Below are 25795 nucleotides of genomic sequence, written 5' to 3' on the forward strand. Positions count from 1 at the left end.
CTGCTTCATTCTGTACTCCAAGGTCAAATTTGCCTGTTATTCCAGGTGTTTCTTGACTTCCTACTTTTGCATTTCAGTCCCCTATAATGAAAGGACATCTTTTTTGGGTGTTAGTTCTAGAAGGTCTTGTAAGTCTTCATAGAACCATTCAACTTCAGCTTCTTCAGCGTTACTGGTTGGGGCATAGACTTGGATTACTGTGATATTGAATGGTTTGCCTTGGAAACGAACAGAGATCATTCTGTCGCTTTTGAGATTGCATCCAAGTACTGTATTTCGGACTCTTTTGTCGACTATGATGGCTACTCCATTTCTTCTAAGGGATTCTTGCTCACGGTAGTAGATATAATGGTCATCTTAGTTAAATTCACCCATTCTAGTCCATTTTAGTTTAGATTGGATTGTTACGAGGCCTAAGTGAATTAATGACATCATACCTCAGTATACACAGGAGATTGGTTCCAGGAACCACCCCCGCCCCTCAGATTCTGTGGATGCTCAAGTCTGTATATAAAATGGCGTAGTTGTTATTATTCAGCCGTGTCAGTTGTGTCCGACTCTTTGTATCTATGCACATCCTCCTGTATACTTTAAATTATCTCTAGATTACTTATAATAGTTAATACAATGTAAAAGCTGTGTAAATAGTTGCTGACACTTGGCAAGTTCAAATTTTGCTCTTTGGAACTTTCTGAAGTTTTTTTTCTGAATATTTTTGATCCACAGTTGGTTTAATCTAAGGATGCAGAACCTGTGGAATTGAAGAGCCAGCTGTACTTGTGCAAAGCATTTAGAACAGTGCCTGGCACATGTTCTATGGGCAATGATTGTCATTTGAATAAACAGCCTTTCTATAAGAGATTGGCCTCTTTTGGTTTTGACTGTCACCCTGAATGGACAACAGAACCCCCAAAGTCCTCCAGCCTGAGAGCGTGGGGGTAGAGGGGTGTTAGTGCACACGCACGCCACCTCTCCCGGTGGTGCACTCCAGACTCCTGTATGCAGTTGGTGTTTGGAAGCAGTGCTTTAACAGCACCCATGTAAGTCCAGACTAGACCCAAGGTAACAGCCCTGTGGGAGCCTTAGGCATGGAATAGCAAATCCAAGCTGCAGGCTCACAGGCACCCAAGGCCTGCCAGCAGAAAGCATCATTACCTCAATAAATGCATTTCAAAGAAAGGGAGACAGCAAGTGTATTCTATGGTTCACTCTGGTACAGCAGGTGAAATGAGGAGGTAGGAAAAAGACAGTCCAACTGAAGTGTGATTTCCCTTCCTCTTTCTCCTTCTTTCACTAGTCACCTCTTCCCTGACCTGTCCTCACCTTTCACACCTGCATGAGAGGCCCTGCTAGGGAGCTGAACAGGGTGGGATGCCATGATTGCAAAGACACCTGCAGGGACTGGAGACTGAGAAGGGAACCATGCAGAGCCCTTCTCAGCTAACGTCAGTCTCAGCTGACATATATCCTGAGCTTTCTGCTGGGCTGAAGGAATTGAGTGCCTTCATATACCAACAAGGGCTTCCCTGGTGGCTTGTGAAGTGAAGTGAAGTTGCTCAGTCGTGTCCGACTCTTTGCAACCCCATGGACTGTAGCCCACCAGGCTCCTTGGTCCATGGGATTTTCCAGGCATGAATACTGGAGTGGGTTGCCATTTCCTTCTCCAGGGGATCTTCCCAACCCAGGGATTGAACCCAGGTCTCCCGCATTGTAGGCAGATGCTTTACCATCTGAGCTACCAGGGAAGCGGTTCAGAATTCACCTGCCAGTGTGGGAGTCACAGTTTTGATCGCTGGGTAGGGAAGATCCCCTGGAGAAAGAAATGGCAACCCATTCCAGTACTCTTGCCTGGGAAATCCTATGGACAGAGGAGCCTGGCAGGCCACAGTCCATAGGGTAGCAAAGAGTCAGACATGACTTAGCAACTAAGCAACATATACCAACAAGGGTATTCTGATTTCTCAAATAGTCAAGGTTGCTCAACCTTCTCTGAATTCATCCTGCCAAAATAATTATTTGTATTACAGAGGGTGTTTTTTTTTTTTTTTTTTTGTAACATGGACTCAGAGCAGGTTGAATTACCTTACCTGTAGTGGAGCTTCAGTACACTTTGAATCCCAGGTCTTTCCCAAGGGGCATCTCCAGGGTCAGGCCACTGGGCTCTGTCATTGGCCCTGGCTTGTTAAACAACTTTGTTAATGAATGAAAAATAGAAAGAAACCAGATGACCCACAGCTGGGATAGTTAATATGATACATGACATATTCAAGTTCAAAATGATTTATATAGGATGGAATGCCAGGCCAAAACCAACATAATGAAATTAAACAGGGATGAACTTCAAGTCCTCTGCTTAGCTTTGGAATGTCAGGCACCAGGGTAGGACAGACCTGGCTTGGAAATACTCATTTGTTTAGTCAATTCCACGTATATTTATCAGGACCACTGTGTGAAAGATGCTGTCTGAACCCTCAAAGGGAGTCTGATATAAACATGATATCTCAAAATGCTAAAGGTTTGGTAGTGTTTGGGGGAAGGGATATGCATATCTATATAAACCCAAGGTACACAATATGAAGTGTCATGTAAGTGACAAGACCACGGGGCTGGGAGAGTTTCTTAGAGACAGATCATGCTCAGCTGGAGGAGGCTTCATGGGAGAGGTTCACAGTGTGCACTGAAAACCAAGAAAATTCTGTCTTTTCTTTTTCAGCAGGTAGCTATAGTGAAGGAGAAAGAAGTAACGGTGGTGGTCAGCTAATGGGACACGTTGGGGGAGTGGGGAGCTATGAGTACCCTAAGTGACAAGTGGGCATATGTGTACACTCATGTGCCTGGGTATGTGCCCATGGGAGGGGGGAGAGGATGCAACCAGGCTGTGCACAGCCCAGAAAGACAGTGTTGATAACGTGGGCTTTCTTCAGTGGTATTGAAGGTCTTTGAAAAGTGGGGGACTCCTGGGATCAAAGAAGCACTGGAGGTCTGTTCATCTGGCCCCAGGGTGTAGGATAAATGGATGGGAGACTGGAGAGGCCAGAATACCAGTTGAGAGGCTAAAACACCCGTGAGACAGGGCCTTGAGATTGGAAAAGCAAAGAAAGTGCAGAATAAACTGAAGCAAAGATTCACATATTTGGCATTTGTTGGGAGGCTGCCATAGGGGTGGGAGTTAGAAAGAAAGTGATCAGAGTGACTGCATTTTCAGAAAGAAGAATTGTTCTGGTTTGGGAAGGAGAGAGGCTGTGTTTAGGTTGATGTCTTCTAGGACATTCCAAATTGGAAATTCAGAACTGGCGCGTGGAGAGGCGGTAGGCTGAGACAGCTTCAGTGGTCTTCTGCACAGATTGGTCTCTGCAGCTGGCACAGTGAGAGGCCAAGGCAAAGCGAGGAGCAGGCCAAGGACGGCGCTGTGGGTGTCCCTCGCGCTCGAGGAGCCCAGGATGGCTAATGACAGCAAAGAGCCAGTTCATGTGCAAAGTATTGGGAGTCTTAGCTGATCACAAGCTTCCCATAACCTAGTCCTTTTTTCTTTTTTTTAAGAAAAGACTCAATCCCAGGCTTTATGTCTGTATCCCACAAATATAGGACTTGAAATTTTTTATCCTGCCCACATGTCCTCCCGGGACTCTGTGCGGTCCCATCTCCTTTCCCCGAGCTCTCTCTCAGTCCAGGAACAGAGGCCTTGAGGGAATGGGCCTCAGTGCTTTAGGCTGTAACCTGGAGGTGCAGATGTGGTGCCTGAGGTACAGAGAAAGGAGGGAAAGGGAACAGGATTATTAATCCATTAGGTAAAGGTCCTCTAAGTGCTTTCAGTGGCAATCAGGTTACAGGTCTCACATCAGAAAATTTATAGACCCATCCACAGCCTCATGCTGGAAAGGTCTGAAAGAAGCCTTTTCTTCTTCTTATTTTTAAAATGATGATAAAGCCACAATCAACAACAACAACAAAAGTCTCTTTTAGAAAATCCTAGGTCTTGGTGTTCAAGGGTTTCTCTTTAGTTTTAAAATGATTATTTTTAAGCTAATATTAAACATTTTAAGGTAAAATTATTAAAACTTTCCTTCTAACACAACTATGTTTTTTTCTTGCTCCCTTCTCATCCTCAATTTTACCCCCTTTATCATTAAAAAAAAGAAAAACTGGGAGAAAAAGACAATTTAACTTAATATAACTGCTTCCAATTTCATGTCTAATATTTCTAGCCATATATGTAAATCTTAAAAAATTGTAATTGGTGTCTATGCAACTCTGTACTCTATCTTTTTACCTAATGTTATTTCTTTTTCTATATAGTCATATTTTCACTTAAAACGTCTGCATGGTAGTCTGTTACACAAATGTGCTATCATCTGTTTAATCGTTTTGCTATTTTGGGACAAGGCATTTGCTTTCCTTTTCTCCGTATTGTAAATAACATGGCTATAAACAGTACATGTATCTTTTTTTTCTTCTCTTGGATTATTTCTTTGGAAGCAATTCCCAGGAGTGAAATGATTAGGCCAAAGAATATGAATGTTTTTACGGTTCTTGATAAATGCTACCATATTAGCCTGGGCTGCCTTCCTTCTGCAGACGCTCACTGTACCTAGTGTATAAATTGCAGGCTAAGCGAGCTGTGCCGGGAAGGAAGCATGAGGTGACAATGCCCCATGGAGTCTGGTTCAGTCCAGAGCCCCATCTTCCCACTGCACTCGTGCGGGTCCCGCCGCCCCTGCTAGCAGGGAGGAGGGGAGGGCAGGAAAGGGGTGTGGGAAATGAAGCAACCATTTGGACTTCCTACTGGAGCAGCTGCAGATAGGGGGAAATTACATACCAGCAAGAGGGGGGCAGGGCAGAGTGAGCCAGGGGACACTCAGAACTTCACCTACAGATCAAGGATGGAGGCAGAGTAGCCTGTTTGAGCTGGCCTCTAGGAAGCAATGATTGGACTTGCTTCTAGGAAATCCCTCGCCATCATGGGCAAGGATGGTCTGGGTTAGGAAGAAGAAGCAATCGCCACTCACTCCCTTGCTTAATAAAGATTTCAGGCGTGCCCACTGTGTCAGGTTCTATGCTGGGAATTCTGGACTCAAAGGGGAATAAAACTGGGATACTTCCCTCAGAGAGCTTGCAGTCTAGTAAGAAAGTCAGAAGAACAGATGATTACAATAGTTTGGTCAAGTATGCTGATAAATCTGTGCTCAGCAGACAGATCTGGGTGTGACTCAGGGGACGGAAAGACTTCCCAAAGGAGGTGATGCCTGAGCGTGGTCGGAAGGATGAGGAAGAGCTGGAGAGCCGAAGAGAGGAGAGAAGGATGCTGCAGCTGGAGGCCGTGTTGAAGAGGGAAGGGAGAACGTGGAGTGCAGTTAGATTTAGTGGGTGCCGCCCAAGACTCCCCAGGGCTTGATCCAGGAAGCACCAGGATTTCCATGCAGAGCCTCTGGGGGCACAGTGCCGTTGTAAAGGGAGAGCTTAACGGGCCAGCTTTGAAGCTGTATCTGGAGGGCGGGCACACTTAAACTGGACATGTATGTGGCATGGCTGCTGAGACTGCAGGGAACGGTCAAGCTCTCAAAAGCCACACTTTGTATTGCCACATGGTTTAGTCCCCATGCAGTGGAGGACAGGGAGTTAGGTGATCAGATTTACATTTGAAAAAGTTCACTGTGGCTATGGTCCCCAGGGAATGGATTGGAGAGAGCATGACATGGAGACCTTTGGGGGCTGTTCAGTTATCTGGACTAACAACCAGGCAAGGTAGGGTTTGGAAAGGACCACGGAGGCAGAGGGGGAAAGAGGAGCTTGAGGGGTGACCCTTCCTCACAGGCTGAGAATTTTCCATCTGAGTCCTAACTGAAGACTAAGGGAAAAGGCAGTGCGGTCCCCAGGGCCTATGCAGGTACATTGTGTGTGTGTGTGCTGGATGAGAACCAAGTGAGTCTTACAGTCTAGCTGGAAGGAGCCAGGCACGGTGGTACAGGAGTTCAGGGGTCTGGACCAAATTCTGTTGCTGTGGAAATTGCTGTGGGGTCTTGAATCATTAGCAGAAGATCTGGGGCCCTCACCAGGATGATCATTCTGGCTTATTGCGTGCCTGGCTTATTGGGAGGATTAAATGAGTTAATGTGTTCATTGTCAAGGACTTAGAAGAGGTATAAAGGATGGGACAGATGCAAGGTGTTGTCACCTCTGTGTTTTGAAAACCACAGGGAAATATCTGTTAATAACTTGGTGTCTCAAAGAGAAGCCTGCTCTCTGGAGTGTATGAGGCAGGGTAAGGATGGGAGGTCAGCGGGCGTGTGCTTGTGCTTAGGCCTCTGCTTCCTCCTTTCCTGTGGTTTTTCTTTGAAGCTCAGTGCAGCTGTTACAGAAAGGCCAGGCTGGGCCCTGCCCAGATCACTCTGCTCAGAGGCAGAGGCTGCATTTCAAGCTACAAAGAGGAAACCAGCGGGGTGGGCAGGACTTCCTGACTCTAGCGTGTGGGTCCGTCCCTGGCCTGACACCCGAGGAACCTGCTGGAGGCCCTGCGTCCTAAGGAAAGACCTGCTGTCCATGCCAGGAGGACCGCCGCCTTGGCCCACCATCTAAGAGCTCTGTTCCAGCCACAGTAAGGGCAACGTTCAGGAGCTACAGGGACTCCACCTGTCCAGTGAAGCATTTTGAATTTTAGAAGCACAGGCACCAATTAACAGAGCAGAGAGGGGAAAGGGCCAGAATCCACCCCAGCCAGTCACTCTGCTTATGTGAAGTTGAGCAGTTTTGATACAGTAGGGAAGGAGTCGAAGTGCCTTTGCCTTGCCAGCTATGAGCACGAGTATATACAGTATGATAGGCTGGGGAGGCGTGGGGGCGCAGCCCCGAGGCGGCCTCTGCAGGCCAGAGCCTGTGCCTGTATTCGTTTGCTAGGGCTGCCAGAACAATGTACCACAGACTGGGGGCTTAAACCCAGAAATCTATTTTCTCACAGTTCTAGAGTACAATCTCATCCCGAGGTACTAGGGTCTAGGACATCAACATATAAATTTGAGGGACACAATCCAATATATAACAACATCCCCAGACCTAAAGCCTTACTTCCAGCTGTGGGTGAGGATGGAAAAAATTGCAGTAGAAGTCACCAAGCCACAGGGAAGGAAATGGAACTTGAAGGTCCCTGAAGACCCAGCCCATGCCCTTTTGCTCCCTGCCTGGCTACTTCCCTCACTCCTGCCCTGGGGCCATGTCCTAGGAAGAAGCACCCCGCTGTGGGCAGTGTTGCTGCCTGGCTCTCCTACTCTTGCGCTCTGCCTTGACCCCAGGCACAGCTTCCGTCACCTTCTGGGTAGATAAACTCATATCACCTCTCCTGCCAACACAGTACAATGCGGTGGACTCCACACTTGAGTTTTCCGGCCATTCTGAGCTGCTTCTGGTATCCTCAGTCCTGTAGGGCTTTGCTCCTGCTGGCCCCTCTGCCCCGAACCTCCCTGCTCTTCCCTGTTCTCCTGAGAGTAGTTTTGTCATGAAGTGAAAGTGAAGTCGCTCAGTCGTGTGTCCGACTCTTTGTGACCCCATGGACTGCAGCCTCCCAGGCTCCTCCATCCATGGGATTTTCCAGGCAAGAGTACTGGAGTGGGTTGCCATTTCCTTCTCCAGGGGATCTTCCCGATTCAGGGATTGAACCCGGGTCTCCCACATTGCAGGCAGATGCTTTTACCCTCTAAGCCACCAGGGAATCCCTAGTTTTGTCATACGGGGGCTTTTACTCTCCAGTCACTAGTTCATTTAGGGGGCCAGGGCTGCACAGCCAAGACGAAGGGGTGGGGCATGGCAGGGCCCCTTGTCTGTCCTGACCCACCAACTCCCTGTCAACCCTCTATTCTGAGATCGCTGGGTCAGCAAAAAGAGGCTGAGCCTCTGACAGGCATTCTCCCAGTTATCCTGGGGCTGCCGTCAGCCCCAGATTCACCCGTGCCTGAGGCGTGGGCCTCGGGAGTTTTCCCCGCTCCCTGGAGAGTCTGCCACCAGCGCCTTTTCCCACAGCAGGCTGGTGCCCTGCTATGAGGTCCCGGGAGGAGTTTTTCCCCACCCCTGCTCCTATCTCTCTTCACTGTCCCTTCCTCGTGGAGGCAGTGATTTCCCCCCTTATCATCTGGACAGGAGAGGATATGAGCTGAAAAGGAACCATGTTCCTTTTAGTTGAAACCTCTTTAAAGTTGAAACCTCACCATGGCCAGATTCTGGAGTGTATTTTCAGCCAAGAGGACTAGGTAAAGATACAAGCAGTTGTCAGACTGGAACCAGGCCTGCCCTCCATAAAAAGAGACTGACCAGTTGCTACCCCAGCTGGGAGCACACGTTTTCTAATGACAAAAAGTGTGAACAAATTCAGAGCTGATGAACAATGTTTTTTGCCCCATCTTTCCAAATTCACTGAAAGTTTTTGTCAAAGTGTATTTGTGTGACTCTCATTTTTGTACAAAACACTGTGAATTTCTCAGTTCTTTTTCTCTTTGTGTCCCATGCACGTACCCATGTATTAGAAAGGTTGAGTATTTGTCATTTTTAACAGGAACATTGTTTTATTGCCTTTATAGTCTATCATTTTCTTCAACTATTCTCTGAACTGTAATATTCAGATGGTTTTTAAGTTTTCACCTCATGTGAAAAGCAGTGCTATAGATGATTTTGTAGAAGCTGCATATTTCTTATTTCCTCAGCATATATTCTAAAAATAGAATAAAGAATTTTCAAGATCTTGTTACATCTGTCCATCTGTCCTAAATTACTTTAGTCATGTTCCATTGTGATGCCATGGACTGTAGCCCACCAGGCTCCTCTGTCCATGGCATTCTCCAGGCAAGAATTACGGAGTGGGGTTCCCATGCCCTCCTCCAGGGGATCTTCCCAACCCAGGGATTGAACCCGTGTCTCTTACCTCTCCTGCATTTCCAGGTGGGTTCTCTGACACTGGTGCCACTTGGGAAGTCCTCTTGTTACATAGTCCTAGATTATTGACTCAAGAGAAGGTAGGATTAATAATGTGTAGTGCTAATAGCAGTTTTTAAGGGAACGATTTCCCCCACAATCCTGGCAGCTCTGGCTTTTTGTTATTGTAACATTTTGCCAGTTTAATAGTGTGCATGGTCACCCAGTCCAATACTCTTTCCTGGAAAATCCCATGGACAGGGGAGCCTGGTAGGCTGCAGTCCATGAGGTCGCTAAGAGTTGGGCATGACTGAGTGACTTCACTTTCACTTTTCACTTTCATGCATTGGAGAGGGAAATGGCAACCCACTCCAGTGTTCTTGCCTGGAGAATCCCAGGGACGGGGGAGCCTGGTGGGCTGCCGTCTATGGGGTCGCACAGAGTCGGACATGACTGAAGCGATTTAGCAGCAGTAGCAGCAGCATGGTTACCTTAAAGTTAATTTACATCTTGGAATTGACTGTCAACGTCTTGTGTCTTCCCAAATTATAACTCTGAGTCAGTATTTTCTCTCCGTGCTTTGGAAGTTTATCTTCTTTGATGTTTGCTGGTGTTTATTTTACACAGATTTCATATGTATAAGTATGTATAAGTATGTGGTGTGACTTCCCTTAGCAAGGCTCTCCACTAAGTCTTCTTTAGATCAAAGCCATGGTTCTCAACTATGGATACATGTTAGAGTCACATGGAGTGTCTAAAATACAGAACCTGGGGGACTTCCTTGGTGATCCAGTGTGGTAAAGAATCCACCTTTCAATACAGTGGATGTGGCTTTGATCTCTGATCAGAAGACCAAGATGCCACATGCCACGGGGCAACTAAGTCAGAGTGCTGCAACTAGAACGAAGCCCACGCACTGCACCTACTGAACCCACATGCTACCACAAAGACCAGCATAGCCAAAAAACCAAAAATAAACTGCTTCAGGGACTTCCCTGTGGTCCAGTGGATAAAGAATCTGGGCCCCCTTTGGAAATAAAGGAGAGGAGCTGAGCAGACTGCTGGTCTCATCTAACAGATGGAGACCCCAAGGCCCAGGGACTTGATCCAGAAACCAAAACCTCAATCTTTTCCAGTGGCTGATGTCTTTAAACCAATAAATATTTATTGTACACCTACTATATGTTAGCCACTCTGCTAGGAATAGGGGGAAGTTGAGATGAAGGCTGTGGTACATCCTTCAAGGGGCTCATACTCTGGTGAGGGGGGCAGACAGCTCAGAGTAGCAAGGGAAGTGTTATGAGAGAGGTTTTCGTGGCTGGTCCATGAAAGTCCATGAAAGCTTCTGGGAGGAGGGATCAAGACTCTGGGCCTGGGATGGAGAAGAAGAGGTATCCAGATAGAGAGAATAAGGATGAATGAATCTGAGGTGGAGTCACAGGATATGCAAAGACACAGAGACATGGAAAAGCATAGTGTGTTTAGAGGGCTGCAGACAAATTCATGCTAGGTAAGAGTGTGATGTGGAGCTGGACTGCCAGGGTTGGAATCCCGGGTCCAACACAGTTTTGTCACCTTGGGCAAGTCATTTAGCCTCTTTAAGCTCAGATTCCTCCATCCACAATGTGAAAATCATAACACTTGGCTGGTTGGTGGTAGATCCAATGAGATCATCTTTATTACGCACTAAGTATAGTAGTTGGTGCATAGTAAATGTTCACTAAGTATTGGCTTTTCTTATTGAGAAAAAGTTTTATCTTTTAGGGAGGAAAGATGGACAGGAGCCTTAGATATTTTTTTTTAATGATAGTATATTTTTATTTTATTTTTTAATTATTTATGCTCAGTTGCTCAGTTGTGTCCAGCTCTTTGCGACCTTATGGACTGTAGTCCACCAGGCTCCTCTGTCCATGAGATTTTCCAGGCAAGAATACTGGAGTGGGTTGCCATTTCCTACTCCGTTTAAATTATTCCTTTGTTTATTATTTGTGGTTGCACTGGGTCTTCACTGCTGGTTGTGGGTTTTCTTTAGTTGCGGTGAGTGGGGGCTGCTCTTGCTGTGGAGCACAGGCTCTGGGCCCTCCAGCTTCAGTCAGTGCAGCACGTGGGCTCAGCAGCTGCGGCTCAAGGGCTCATCGTGGCACGTGAGCTTAGTTGCTTTGCTTCATGTGGAATCTTCCCATACCAGGGATCGAACCCGTGTCCCCTGCCTTGGCAGGCGGATTCTTATCCACCGCTCCACCAGAAAAGTCCCATACTAAGATGTTTTGATTGTGTGCTGCTGCTGCTGCTAAGTCGCTTCAGTCATGTCCGGCTCTGTGCGACCCCATAGACGGCAGCCCAGCAGGCTCCCCTGTCCCTGGGATTCTCCAGGCAAGAACACTGGAGTGGGTTGCCATTTCCTTCTCCAATGCATGAAAGTGAAAAGTGAAAATGAAGTCGCTCAGTCGTGTCCGACTCTTCGAGACCCCATGGACTGCAGCCTACCAGGCTCCTCTGTCCATGGGATTTTCCAGGCAAGAGTACTGGACTGGGGTGCCATTGCCTTCTCCCTTGATTGTGTAGTAGGTACTATATAGTAGGTTGACCAAGCAAAGACAGATTTTAGACAGATTGTTTGGGCAGAAGAAGGGAGAATGGGCAAGAGAAAGAAAAGCAGAGGCAAAGAGACCACAATCAAGGGCAAGATGATAGGGGTCCTTAAGTGCAGTGACCACAGGGAAGTGAAGAGGCCAGGCTGGAAATAGAGCTAGAAGAAAGATGAGGAGGCTTGGTGACTTACTGGATGTGATAAGGCAGGGGAGAGCGCAGGATCTGAGGTTTCCTACTTCTACCACCTTTCCGGTCTTTTTAAATGTGTTTTTAGTTGCGCTGGGTCTTCATTGCCGCACATGGTCTTTCTCTAGTTACAGGGAGCAGGGGCTACTCTTCGTCATGGTGCACAGGCTTCTGACTGCAGTGGCTTCTGAAACAGGAGGAGAGCGCTGACTCCAGGGCGCACAGGCTTCACAGTGAGGTTCACGAGCTCTAGAGCGCAGGCTCATTGGTGCAAGGGCTTAGTTGCTCTGAGGCCTGTGGAATCTTTCTGGACCAGGGAGCAAACCCATGTCCCTACACTGGCAGATGGATTTGTATCCACTGTACCACCAGGGAAATTCCTCTACCGCCCTTAAATCTGCAGGCTCAGCAATCATATCCTTTTCAAATGGGCCTGCCATCCTTGATCTTCAGGACTCTGAGGAACTGACTTGCTGGGATTGGGAAGGCTGTGGAGGAAGAGCACAAGGGCCTTTTATGTCCAAAACTAGACGGAGGCTACCCCTCTCCCAAGGAAATGAGCTCAGCTTCCTCAAATCTTCCCTCCTACAAAGGAAATCTCAAGTCTGGTAACTTGAACCCTACTGACACAATCTTAGGCATCCAGATGTCTTGGGCTATCAGAGCATGTGGTCCAGGCCTATGTCTGCCTGGGGAGGGTGGCCCGTAGGAGGGAGGCGCTTTGCAGAGCAGAAATGGCTCAAACCAGATATTACCTTGTTCGCTTTCCCTGTGAAAATAAGAGACCATTTTACTTTCCTTTTTTATTTATTTTTTAGGGATCAGTCAGATATTTTCAATTCCACAAGTTTCCTGCTGTCTACAGGTGTTTCCTGTGGTGTTGCTCTCAGAAAGGGTAGAGCCATGACATAATCAGCTTTGTTCCTGAGATTTCCAAAAAATCTGCCCACTCTGGCCTGGATGCGCCACATCCAGGTCCCCATGGGCAAGGTGGGGTGAATACAGGCCTCTTGCATAATTGGCCCTGCGTTCTCCACCGCTCACCTGTGGTGCAAGGCAGGACTCTCTCTGAAGACCAACTGATAAGCAGAACTGTTGGGAGAGAGGAGGAGAGGAAGTCTTTGGTTTTCAGTGTTAACTCTGGTTGTTGAGTGCCTAGCAACTGTGGCCTTATTGACAGAGGTGCTAGGTAACTCCAGTAGAATTTCTCTTCACTGCTCACGTGTAGGACAATTCCCCCATCTCCAAACCAATTATGACAGCCTCACAGAGCAGGTGCTTGTCTGCTTTTATCCCCCAAAAGTTATGCTAAACTAAAATTTTAGGGAAATCATCATGTGTCTCATGCACAACAAAAGCACATGATGAGAAATCCCTTTATCAAGTGAAGAAACCGTTAGTAAGGCGCATAGTTTCTCTCGGTTGACAGTATTTATGGAGCCTTACACCTGTCTTTTAGAAGGAATGAAGCAGACATTTACTGAAGAGCTTTCTTACAGATTGCCTTTTAGGATCATCCCAGTTGTTCTGTGAGCTGGCTGTTACTGATCCGTTTTGTTGACTAGGAGGTTAAGGCTCAGGATGGTTAAGGAGTCTAGTAGCAGCTGATGGGCAGGAGCGGTACGTGAACTCTTTTCATTCTATCTGGAGTTTTGTTTTCTAAGCCCCCTTAGAATTCAATGAGAAGGTAATAATACCTCTGATACTTTTTATTATTAAGAACAATGGTATAATGATGTACAAATAGTAAAAACAAATTTATATATTAAACCAGAAGTTACTTCCTTGGATTATCCAGGAAAACAGGTAGAATACGATAAAAACATACTTCCCATAAATCAGAAGTGGCAAACTGGTAGCCTTCTGGGCCAAATGAGGTTTTCGTTTCTTTTTTATCTGAACTGATGTTAAAAACAAAATACATGGTACTTAAAAATCTGGATTTTAATCTCTTGATAAACCAGATCATTTAGTGATGCTGGACCTTGAATTATCCTTTGAAAAACAGCTCCGTGTGACCCATGCAGGCAGTGGGCTCGACCTGAAGAGCATCTGGGAAGGCAGGGGTTTTCTCCCAAACCCCTACCCCTTCCTTTACATTTCCTGCCTGGTCTCTGAAGGCTCTAGGGTTTGCAAGGCCCATCCCAAATGATGTGGGAGAGGGTTGTGGAAACAGGTTGCAAAGTACACTCAGGACCTTAATGGGTCTTATACCCTTTTCCATCTACTCCGAAAGAGGTCATTACTCCCAGCTGTCAGGCTGCATTCTCACAGTGCAGCCCCTGCTCAGAATTTACATCATTGACATCTAGAGTAGAAGTAGCTTTCAAAGAAGGGAGGATGTCTGTGTTATACTAAAAGTCAGAGTGGCCAAGTTGTGAACCCAACTCCAGTATACCAGCATGTGCCTCTGGAAAAGTGACTTTATGCTTCCTTGTAAAATAGGGCTAATAATATTTACTTCTCAAGACTGTTGAGAATTCAGTGAGCTATGTCTGTGATATGCCCTGAACATAGTAAGCACTCAATTAATATTGATTACTGATCCCTTTTTCCTTTCCAAAAGTAATGAATACGTAAGCCCCCAGGGGACATTGCTTATCACCAGGGAGTAAATGAGTCCATGCTGAGCCATCCAAGACTTTTATAGAAAATCAGAGTATCTGCTAAGATGGAAGGGGACATTTTGGCTTCAGATTGATCATTTCCTTGAGCAGAGAGCAGTTTGTAATAGCAAAAAGAGAACATTTAAAAATGTTTGGGGAGCTATTACAAATGGGGCAAATTGGTCTAAATTTTAGTAAACCTAAAAACAGCTTTAGGGTCATGTTTTCAAACTAGTGGCACAATATATTTATGGAATTAGGAACTTCACTTCGTCCTTCTCCCCCCTCGGCATATGTGTCCTGTCCCTCAACGCCCAAGCCCTTGTTTTGATATTTTGAGAATACTGACAACTTGCTACAAAGTTTTTTCCAAGTATTTGTTCACACCAGACTTCCCCAAAAGATTTGGTGAGTAAGCTTGAAACTCTCATTTCAAAATTAAAAAAAAAATTTAATTTGATGGTTTTCATACTGTCTTGGCAACTTGGTTTCTTTTCCTTGATAACATAATCATGGACAGCCCTATGAATTAGTTCTAATGTACTCTTTCAAATATACATACACCATTTTACATGACTGATATCATAGCAAGCATGCTGAGTTTTTACAGGCAGTGTTTTTCTTTTGCTTTGCCTCCTCCAAATCAGCTCTCCTCCCCGTCACCTCAGCTTCCAGAAACCTCATATATACCTTTCTGTAGGATATTTCATATTCTTTAACTATACGTATTGTCGTTGTTTCTGTTTAGTTGCTAAGTCAGGTCCAGCTCTTTGCAACCCCATGGACTGTAGCCCATCAGGCTCCTCTGTCCATGGGATTTCCCAGGAAAGAATCCTGGAGTGGGTTGCCATTTCCTTCTTAAAGGGATCTTCCCAACCCAGGGATCGAACCTGCATCTCCTGCATTGGCAGGCAAATGCCTTACCTCTGAGCCACCAGGGAAGCCCGCATATAAATTATTACATATACATTATACACACATATGATGAATAGGTATATGTACACATAGACACAGATGGGGATAGATTGTTTAGTTGTTGCTTTATAAAACCAGGATCATATTATACACATTTCTCTGCATCTTACTGTTCTCACTTTACAATTTTTCATGGAAGTTTGGAATGCTCTAATTCATCCTTTTTAATGGTTTCATAATAGCTTGTTAATGTGAATGGACCACAAAACATTTCCCCTTTTATGGGTATTCAATTTGTTTCCAGAGTTTTGCTTCTATAAACAGCGTTGCAGTCAACCTCCATGTCTTTATATACTGGGGCATATATGTCTGTGGAGCATGGGGCTGAGTCAAAAGATTTGTGTAATCTAAATGTTGCCAGATAACTTTCCTAAAAGGCCATACAGCTCAATTTCCTCCAGCAATCTGCGATGGTTCCTTTTCCCATTTCCCAAAGAGCGATGGCTGTTTTTTCCTCTCTCCCCTCTCCTTGCCTATCTGATACGCATAAACAGAAATCTTAGTGCTATTAATAATTTAATTTGCATTTGCCTGAAAACTTGTAAGTTTGAGCATCTTTTTATGTTTATTGGCTTTTAAAATCTGCTTTTCTATGAATTGCTTATTTGTGCTGTGCTGTGCTTAGTCGCTCAGTCATACCCAACTCTTTGGGACCCTGTGGACTGTAGCCCACCAGGTTCCTTTGTCCATGGAATTCTCTAGCCAGGAATACTGGAGTGGGTTGCCATGCCCTCCTCCAGGGGATCTTCCCAACGCAGGGATCAAACCCAGGTCTCCTACAGTGCAGGCAGATTCTTTACCATCTGAGCCACCAGGGAAGCCCAAAAATACTGGAGTGGGTAGCCTATACCTTCTCCAGGGTTTCCCGACCCAGAAATTGAACCTAGGTCTCCTGCATTGCAGACAGATTCTTCACCAGCTGAGCTACCAGGGAATTCCTTGCTTATTTATATCCTTTCTTATATATTGTTTCCATCATTTTGTGAGAGGATTTTATATAACAGATATTATCTCCTTTTCATCTGTGTTACAAATAATTTTTTGGGTCTATTGTTTTCTTTTTACTTCATTTATAGTATTTTTGCCATTACAAAAGTTTTTCTTTTGTTTATAGTGCGTGTACACACGCATGCTCAGTCGTGTCCAACTCTTTTGTGACCCTGTGAGCCTGCCAGGATCTGTTCATGAATCTTCCCAATTCAGGGATCAAACCCCAGTCTCTTGCATCTCCTGCATTGGCAGGAAAATTCTTTACCCCTGAGGATTTGTTTTTAGCAGAGGGACTTACACACACACACACACACACACACACACGCACACATATATCAGCCTCTGGGATTTCTTCTTAGTTAAAAAGGGAAATGTTTCATTTTAACACTCTTTACCCTATACTTTGCTGTTACACCTTATGTTTCAGCTAACTAATCTCAGTTTGCCTTCAAAATGACAATGAACCCCAGAGGCAGGTGTGGGAAATTAACAAAGCATGCTGGAAATTGTTATCACAGGCTCCCCTTAGACCACGTGTGCATTCTCTGCCCAGATTCTATAGCTGATACCAGCCTGGAATTTTTCTGTCCTCAGCTCTTAGCCTCTGTCTTCTCCTCCCTTCCCCACCAGTGCCCTCCCCCATTTGCTCCTTAAATAGAAGTTTTTCCATCCATTTCCCCAACACTCTTCTATATTTTGTCCTTCTTTCTGGTGGGATACATGTTCCTGAACTCTCCATATCCCTGCCGCAGGACCTCCTAGGATCACAGAGTTCTTTCCTGCCATCTGAGCTGGGTCCCCCACCCTCCCTTTAATGTCCAACCCTCTCTCCAAAAGATTGTCTTCATCACTGCCTGACTGTCCCTTTGCAGTTCTGGTTTGCATGGGAAGAACTCAGGACAAATGTTTTCCTTTAAACTCCTTGCTGGATTTACCCTTTCAGGATAAATTCCAAATACCTTGGCTTCAAATATAATAATAGACTGCATTTAGTGAGGACTATTATGTGCCAGACTATACTGAATACTATATACCTCACTTGATTCTTACCCGAGCTTATGATGCAAATACTGCTATCCTCACTTTACAGATGAGGCCCCTGAAATTTGCAGAGGTTGGTTACCTGCCCAAGGACCAGAGTGAGGATATGAACAAACATTCTGTCTCTGGAGCACTGTCTGTAAGCACCTTCTGATCCAGTCCCCCCGCCCCCATTCTTACTCCACCACTTCTCCTTCCTGGGTCTTCTGACACATCCACATTTACAGCATGGGCTGATCCCTGGGCCATCGATCATGCCTATATGCACACAGCTTCTGTGCCATCGTCTGCTTAACTTGCTTTTGTGTTTGATCCACTTTTGCTTCATGTTTCCCCAGCTGAACTGTCAGCTTCAACAGAACAGGGACCATGACTTAATTTCTCCGTAACTGTCCCCTCCTCCAAAATTGTTGGCTGATTGCTTTTCATTTTTCAGGAACTTCCTTCAGTTCAGTTCTGTCATTCAGTTGTATCTGACTCTTTGTGACCCCATGGACTGCAGAACGCCAGGCCTCTCTGTCCATCACCAACTCCCAAAGATTACTCAAACTCATGTCCATTGAGTTGGTGATGCCATCCAACCATTTCATCTTCTGCTGTCCTCTTCTCCTCCTGCCTTCAATCTTTCCCAGCATCAGGGTCTTTTCCAATGAATCAGTTCTTTGCAACAGGTGGCCAAACTATTGAAGTTTCAGCTTCAGCATCAGTCCTTCCAATGAATGTTCAGGACTGATTTCCTTTAGGATGGACTGGGTGGATCTCCTTGCAGTCCAAGGGACTCTCAAGAGTCTTCTCCAACACCACAGTTCAAAAGCATCAATTTTTTGGCACTCAACTTTCTTTATAGTCCAACTCTCACATCCATACAGGACTACTGGAAAAACCATAGCTTTGACTAGATGGACATTTGTTGGCAGAGTAATGTCTCTGCTTTTTAATATGCTGTGTAGTTTGGTCATAGCTTTTCGTCCAAGGAGCAAGCATCTTGGAATTATCTTGAAATTATCACGGCTGCAGTCATCATCTGCAGTGATTTTGGAGCCCCCAAAAATAAAGTCTCTCACTGTTTCCATTATTTCCCCATCTATTATTTGCCATGAAGTGATGGGACCTGATGCCATGATCTTAGTTTTCTGAATGTTGAGTTTTAAGCCAATTTTTTCACTCTCCTCTTCCACTTTCATCATGAGGCTCTTTAGTTCTTCTTCACTTTCCACCATAAGAGTGGTATCATCTGCATATCTGAGGTTATTGGTATTTCTCCCAGCAATCTTGATTCCAGCTTGTGCTTCATCCAGCCTGGCATTTCACATGATGTATTCTGCATATAGATTAAATAAGCAGAGTGACAATATACAGCCTTGATGTACTCCTTTTCCAATTTGGATCCAGTCTATTATTCCATGTCCAGTTCTGAACTTCCTTCTGCCTTCACTAAATTGTTTAACCAAGACTCTGTAGGAATATTGAATCTTCCTAAATCTCACTTGACTTTAAAATACCTACAACTATGGACCCACCAAAATCTCTGCTTAACTTAAGGTGCTGACTACCAAACAAGTTCTAATGTGAGATAGTTCTTGGCCTCATTAGGTGAAATCAATGGAAAGTATTAAATAGGAATGATCGATCAATGAATATTGGCTGATAAGATACTTCCCATGCATGTTTCACTTCATCATGATAATGACCCTATGTAGTAGATCTCATTTCCATTTTATAGTGGAGGAAATGAAGTCCAGAGGAGATGGATCTGGAACTATGAGTCCTCTGAAATTGCATCACAACAGCCTGTGCTTGGACGGCAAGATAATAGCAGACAAGCCAGAGTGGCCAGTCTGGTCTATCAGCCCCATGCTGATCCTGGGGTGGAAATGAGCGCCATCTGTGTTCCCTGCTTTCTGCAATCCCAGATCTTCTCTGTGTGATGTGGCCTGGGAGCCACTAAGAGTGGAGCCCCCTCTCCGAAAGAGCCATGGCAGCTGAAAGGTAGCTCAGAGGTATAATTTATAGGTGTGCTGGAGTGGTGGGATAAAGTACTGTTGGACTGTCCATAAGAAAACCAAACCATCTTGTGAGTTATCTGCTCAAATCTCTACATGAGAAGCACTTTGGCCATTGTCCAGAGAGAGATTTTTCATGCATATGGTGGCGGGCGGTACAATTGCTGATAAGGAGGGAGCAGGAGGAAGTTGGTTTACTTGTATCTTAGGCCTTGTACTCATGTCTCTTGAGCTGGGGGCCTGCATATTTCTGTGTTCCATACTAGGAGGATTTTTCTAGGGTCTCCTGTGAGGAACTTCTGCTCAGAGCCTGGGAGCCCCTGCCAGAAAAACAGTCCCTCCCCTCCCCCTCAGGGCCCCAGAGAGTCGCTCACCTTAGGGGGTCCGTGTCTACTCCAAATGTGTTCCTGCTGGCCTGTTGTATTCTTAGAGCCCCTAGTTCTTGCTTCAGAACTGTGAGGCTCTGAAGCTGACTAAGGAGGTGAGCCCTTGGTGTGTGGATAGCAAAAAAGCAATAGGCCAAAGGGTGTGAATGAAAGAAAACAATCCCTGTACTCATTCCTTCTTTGTATGACTTCCAGAGGAAACCAAAATGAGGGTTATGGTTTTCCCAGCTGGGCAGCAGTGAACCTGGAGAAAAACCTGAACTCTGCTAATATAGTTTCCCCTTTACAGTTTATGCTTCTTTTGGCCCTTATCCCTTGATTGTGCTTGGTATTGTTCTTTGTTACTGATTTCTCACTCACCTTCCTCTTATTTTATTTATTTTTTATTTTGGCTGCCTGGGTCTTTGTTGTAGTTGCCCTGTGGCATGTGGGATCAATCTTAGTTCCTTAACCAGGGATCGAACCCATGTTCCCTGTATTGCAAGGGGGGTTCTTAGCCACTGGACCACCAGGCAAGTCCCCACTTTGCTCTTTATTGGCTTCTAAATGCCCCCGAGGCTATTTGAGCCCTGTCATCTCTCTGTCCTAAAACTCTTCTCTTTAAGAGAATTACCAACCCTAGTTTGCTAATACGGAATGAAGGGATTATATCGGATTACCATTTGGTTCCTGGTTTGAGAGTAGGAAGTGTTCCATTCTTAGTATCTTCTTTGGAAGAGACAAGAGAAAGAGGGATGGGGTTCTTTATAGAGCTGTGTATCAAAATGGTGGGGGGAAGGGGTGTAATATCACTGTAATATCACTTGGGATTCCTGATCTTCCTTTCAGAGTTTGCTCTGATTCTGCCTAAATTTAGTCGGGTATCCACCTCCGTTCATCCACATGAGGAAGATAACCTCAGTGTTCCCAATTTCCTCTTAGTGATGTTAAAGTCAAAAAAAAAATAGTTAGCCAGCTGCAAAGGGCCTTGGAAAGCATGCTGGGCAAGCTCTTCATCCTAGGGATGAGGAGACAGAAGGGCAGAGAGGGGTGGAGAGTTCACACAGCTCTCCGGACTGCTGGGTCAGCGGCCTCCCCTGCCCCTAGAATGCTCCTCTCTTGAAATGACTCATCTGGATCTTCTCTTCTGACTTTGCAGGACAAAACATGTCTGCCCAGACATATTTCTTCTTCCCACTTCCTGCATCCTTTGAATCCAAGCATGTTCCCTGGAGAGCTTTTCCAGCCGTTCATGCACCCACCAGCCCCTGAGGGTCCCTGATTAGGCTTGGACCTACAGGGGCAGGCACAACCCTCAAACTCTGGCCATGAGGCTGAGTCCTGCCTCCTCTTGGTGCAGGGGTCTGGGTGAAAGGCAGGACTCTCCTCACCTGCAGAAGCCAGAAGTAGGCTTCCCTTTGATGACTGGTCTTACTTCTCCTTACCCAACTCCACATACCAGAAACATCCAACTAAAATCCCACACATGAACGGCCCTGCGAGTTAGGCTACTTATGGCTGGAACCTAGAATCTCACTTCAGTTAGCCAGCCTGCCCTTTAGTATGGTTCAGAAAATTCCTATTTGTAAATTCCTCTGACATTAAGATGCAACGCCAGTCCACCAGGTCTGCAGACTTGTTCTACAGTATGGGAATGAAAATGACTTAGCAACAGGTCCCTACTGCCCCCTTGCAGTTACTCAGGGCCAACAGGCAGCAGCCTGCTGACCCTACAAGGTATGCAAGGGGGCCCACGTCCCAACTAATACCTACTGAGTGGGTGACAATCAGTGTCTTAGGTGTAACAACAAGAGCCAAGATGGAAGGGAAAGCTCCCATGTACCAGGCACTGTGCTGGGACTTTATGCACATTTATGATCTCATTTGGGGTTTATAACAATCATATGAGATAAGTGCTGTTATAAGCCTTATTTTATGAGTGGGGAAACTGAGGCTCAGTGAAGCTAAGTCTTGCCTAAGATCACACACAGAGTAAGAGGCAGGATTTGGGTTTGGACCCACACTGCATGTGTGCTCAATCATGGCAAACTCTTTGAGACCCCATGGACTGTAGCCCACCAGACTCCTCTGTCCATGGAATTTTTCAAGTAAGAATACTGGAGTGGGCTGCCATTTCCTACTCCAGAGGATCTTTCCAAACTATCAAACACTCTCTTAGTATTGTCATGACTCTGTAGGGGGTGTTATTAGCCACATTCTACAGATGAGACTCTAAGTAGTTAAGTCAGTTACCTGCAACCCAACAACCCACAAATTATATTCATACCTGAACTTGTCAAGTGCCAGATTCTGTGCTCTCATCAGCATTCTTGCTTCCAGAGTGCTGGTGGCTGCCCCGGGACAGGAATGGCTGGATGTGGCCTGTTCCTCGCAGCTGCAAGAGGCTGCCAGCCTCCTGTGGCCTTGGTGCCTTCTTGCCAATGCTTTGAGGTCCATGGGGCTGGCACCCTGGAACTGAGCCGACTCCCCTACCCCTAGGGCAAATGAAAGAAGACCTCATGCGGTGGGAGTGTGCCTCAACCTTTTTTCTTTTATTTTTTGAGCATGTGTTTTTTATTTCAAAAGCTGTTTATCACATTTATGAGATAAAATTTACACACAATAAAATTCACCTATTTTAAAAGGACAATTTGATGAGTATTGACAGATACAGACCACAATCAAAATATAGATTGTTTCTTTCACTTCAAAAGTTCCCTCGTACCCTTTATAGTCAACCGCCTGCCCCATCTTTGGTCTCAGGCGATCAGTGAGGTGCTTTCTGTCATTATAGCTTTGCCTTTTGAAGAGTGTTATGTATATGGAGTCATCCTGTACCAGTCAACCAACCGGTACCTACTGTATAGCACGGGGAACTTCGCTCAGTGTTATGTGGCAGCCTTGCTGGCAGGGGAGTTTGGAGGAGAATGGATGCATATATCTGTATGGCTAGGTCCCTTCGCTGTCCACCTGAAACTATCACAACATTGTTAATCGTATATGTTGTTGTTATTTAGTTACTCAGTTGTGACCAGCTCTTTGTGACTCCATGGACTGTAGCCCACCAGGCTCCTCTGCCCATTTCCCAGTAGAAAATAAAAAGTTAAATAAAGCAGTATGTGTCTGTCCATCCCAAACTCTCTAACTATCTCTTCCCCCATTCTTCCCCCAACAACCATAAGTTCATTCTCTAAGTCTGTGAGTCAGTTTCTGTTCTGTAAATAAGTTCATTTGTATCATGTCTTTTTAGATTCCCCATGTAAGGGATGTCACATGCTGTTTCTGCCTCTCTGTCTGACTTACTTCTTTCAGGATGCTAATTTCTAGGTCCAACCATGTTGCTGCAAAGAACATTATTTCATTCTTTTTGATGACTCAGTTAAATTCCATTGTGTGTGTATCTTTATTCATTCCTCTTTTGATGAACATTTAGGTTGCTTCCAGTCTTGGCTATTTGAAACAATGCTGCAGTGAGTATTAGGCTGTATGTATCCTTTTGAACCATGTTTTTCTTTGGTTATATACCCAGGAGTGGGATTTCAGGGTCATATGGTAGCTCTGTTTTTAGTTTTTCAAAGAATTTCTGTACTGTTCTCCATAGTGGTTGTACCAGTTGACATTCCCACCAACAGGTAAGGAGGTTCCCTTCTCTCTACACCCTCTCCAGCATTTGTTGTTCATGGATGTTTTGATGAGAGCCATTTTGACTGGTGTGAGGTGATGTCTCATTATAGTTTTGATTTGCATTTCTCTAATTTCCAGGCAAGAGTACTGGAGTGGGGTGCCATTGCCTTCTCCGAGTAATTAGTGAACATCTTTTCATGTTCAGCACAATAAGCTTTCAATAAGTTATCCGCTTTATTATTGTTAAGAAAATACAATACAGAAGACTACTATTACTAATTCAAAACCAAACTAATTCAAAATTCTTTAGAAATGGCTTTCTAAAGAGAGCCATTTGATTAGTGGTAGTAGGTATAAACAGAATCACTCGGTATGGGGAGGATGCTGAACAGAGCGGGCCTGAGCAGCCCAGCAGGTCCGGACTCCTGTGGGACTCTTGACCCTTGACCCTCAGTCAGTGACTGGAGGGGACACTCCCAAATATGAATCAGTCCCAGGCCCAAAGGGAGCAGGCAGAGGGAAGAGCAGGTGGAAGAGAGAGATCAGGCCATCTGCAAGCTGAATGTCAACACCCCACCCGGGCCTTTCCCAGTCAGCTGTTTTGCCCTATAAAACCCAATAGACTTTTCAAGTAAAGCAACTTAACTCAGCCTGGTGTTTTCTTTTCTTCTCTCTGCTTCAGGACCCTTTTGGCCTCATCCCAATGAGTCAGTTTCTAAGGCAGGTAGAACCTTTCTTGTGCTTTGCATGGGGCCTCTTTGATATACCAAAGATTATGGATTCCTGCCTGGACCATCCCTGGGCAGCAAGGTTGGGGAGGACAGCCTTAGTGTCTGAGGACAGCTACAGAAATGTGAAATTTCACAGCTACAGCTATGTGAAATCCAGATCAGAGCAAGATGTGGATTTCACAGCCTGGGCAGGTACCATTCTACACTGATAGGAGACCCATGCCTTCCCTGCCTCAGTGGCTCCTTGATGAAATGTGTCTGAAAGAAGACAGATATACCCAGGGATGGGAAATATGAAATTATAATGCATTCCTTGGCTCCAAGTAGAAACTGGAGGCTCAGATTTTTAAGTAGTGGATTCATCAGGGAAGGTCTCATTCTTTGCCCTCTAGTTATACTATTCCAGTGACCTTGGCTCAGTTCAGTGAACCTTAATGAAAATATTCAAGCCTGGTATGCCCAGAGCCAACCCTGGCTGACACATTGTTTCCATTTTTACCTTGAGGCCCTGTTCTATGTTTATCAAGCCCTCACAGTGTCAGCCCATTGGTGTTGGTTTACTGATGCATCATTCATTCATTCATTTGACATTATTTATTGCACACTGAATATGGTAATAGGCTAGGGGGTGGGGACATGAATAACACACGGTTTCTGTGCTTACGGCAGAAAGAAACAAGCTTGCAAAACTGTGGGTATTTGATAAGCCTTTTGATGCACTGTGTGGATCACAACAACTGTGGAAAATTCTTAAAGAGATGGGAATACCAGGCCACCTCACCTGCCTCCTGAGAAATCTGTATGCAGGTCAAGAAGCAACAGTTATAACAGCATGGAACAACGGACTGGTTCCAGATAGGGAAAAGAGTACGTCAAGTCTGTATATTGTCACCCTGCTTATTTAACTTATATGCAGAGTACATCATATGAAATGCCAGGCTGGATGAAGCGTAAGCTGGAATCAAGATTGCTGGGAGAAATACCAATAACCTCAGATATGCAGATGACACCACACTTATGGCAGAAAGTGAAGAAGAACTAAAGAACCTCTTGATGAAAGTGAAAAAGGAGAGTGAAAAAGCTGGCTTAAAATTCAACATTCAAAAACTAAGATCATGGCATCAGGTCCCATCACTTCATGGCAAATAGATGGAAAAAGAGTGGAAACAGTGAGAGACTTTAATTTTGGGGGCTCCAAAATCACTGCAGATGATTACTGCAGCCATGAAATTAAAAGATGCTTGCTCCTTGGAAGAAAAGTTATGACCAAACTAGACAGCATATTAAAAAGCAGAGACATTCTACTTTGCTGACAAAGGTCCGTTTTGTCAAAGCTATGGTTTTTCCAGTAGTCATGTATGGATATGAGAGTTGGACTATAAAGAAAGCTGAGCACCGAAGAATTGATGCTTTTGAACTGTGGTATTGGAGAAGACTCTTGAGAGTCCCTTGGACTGCAAGGAGATCCACCCAGTCCATCCTAAAGGAAATCAGTCCTGAACATTCATTGGAAGGACTGATGCTGAAGCTGAAACTTCAATATTTTGGCCACCTGATGCAAAGAATTGACTCACTGGAAAAGACCCTGATGTTGGGAAAAATTGAAGACAAGAGGAGAAGCAGACGACAGAGGATGAAATGGTTGGATGGCATCACCAACTCGATGAATGTGAGTTTGAATAAGCTCCAGGAGTTGGTGATGGACAGGGAAGCCTGGCATGCTACATGCAGTCCATGGGGTCGCACAGAGTCGGACACGACTGAGCGACTGAACTGCACTGAGTTCTAGA

The 25795-nt window shown here is 45.3% G+C and overlaps 1 protein-coding gene across 4 annotated transcripts in view; it reads left to right on the top strand.

Annotated features, from left to right (window-relative positions):
* Positions 1 to 25795, top strand: part of RCSD1 (RCSD domain containing 1) — a 71965-nt gene that overhangs the window by 13722 nt on the left and 32448 nt on the right. Inside the window, exon 1 of one of the 4 annotated variants that reach the window (XM_086393937.1) lies at positions 17317 to 17421. The exons of 2 other annotated variants lie outside the window; for them this stretch is intronic. In XM_086393937.1, coding sequence (XP_086250063.1) covers positions 17332 to 17421 — 90 coding nt within the window. In that variant the 5' untranslated portion in view covers positions 17317 to 17331. Of the gene's footprint in view, positions 1 to 17316; positions 17422 to 25795 lie in introns of those variants that run through there. One more of the 4 variants, XM_086393935.1, reaches the window with a different exon arrangement.

Source organism: Bos grunniens, chromosome 3 (genome assembly GCF_055505025.1).
Source record: "Bos grunniens cultivar Pamir isolate PY7600 chromosome 3, Bosgru_T2T1.0, whole genome shotgun sequence".
NCBI classification, from domain to species: Eukaryota; Metazoa; Chordata; class Mammalia; order Artiodactyla; family Bovidae; genus Bos; species Bos grunniens.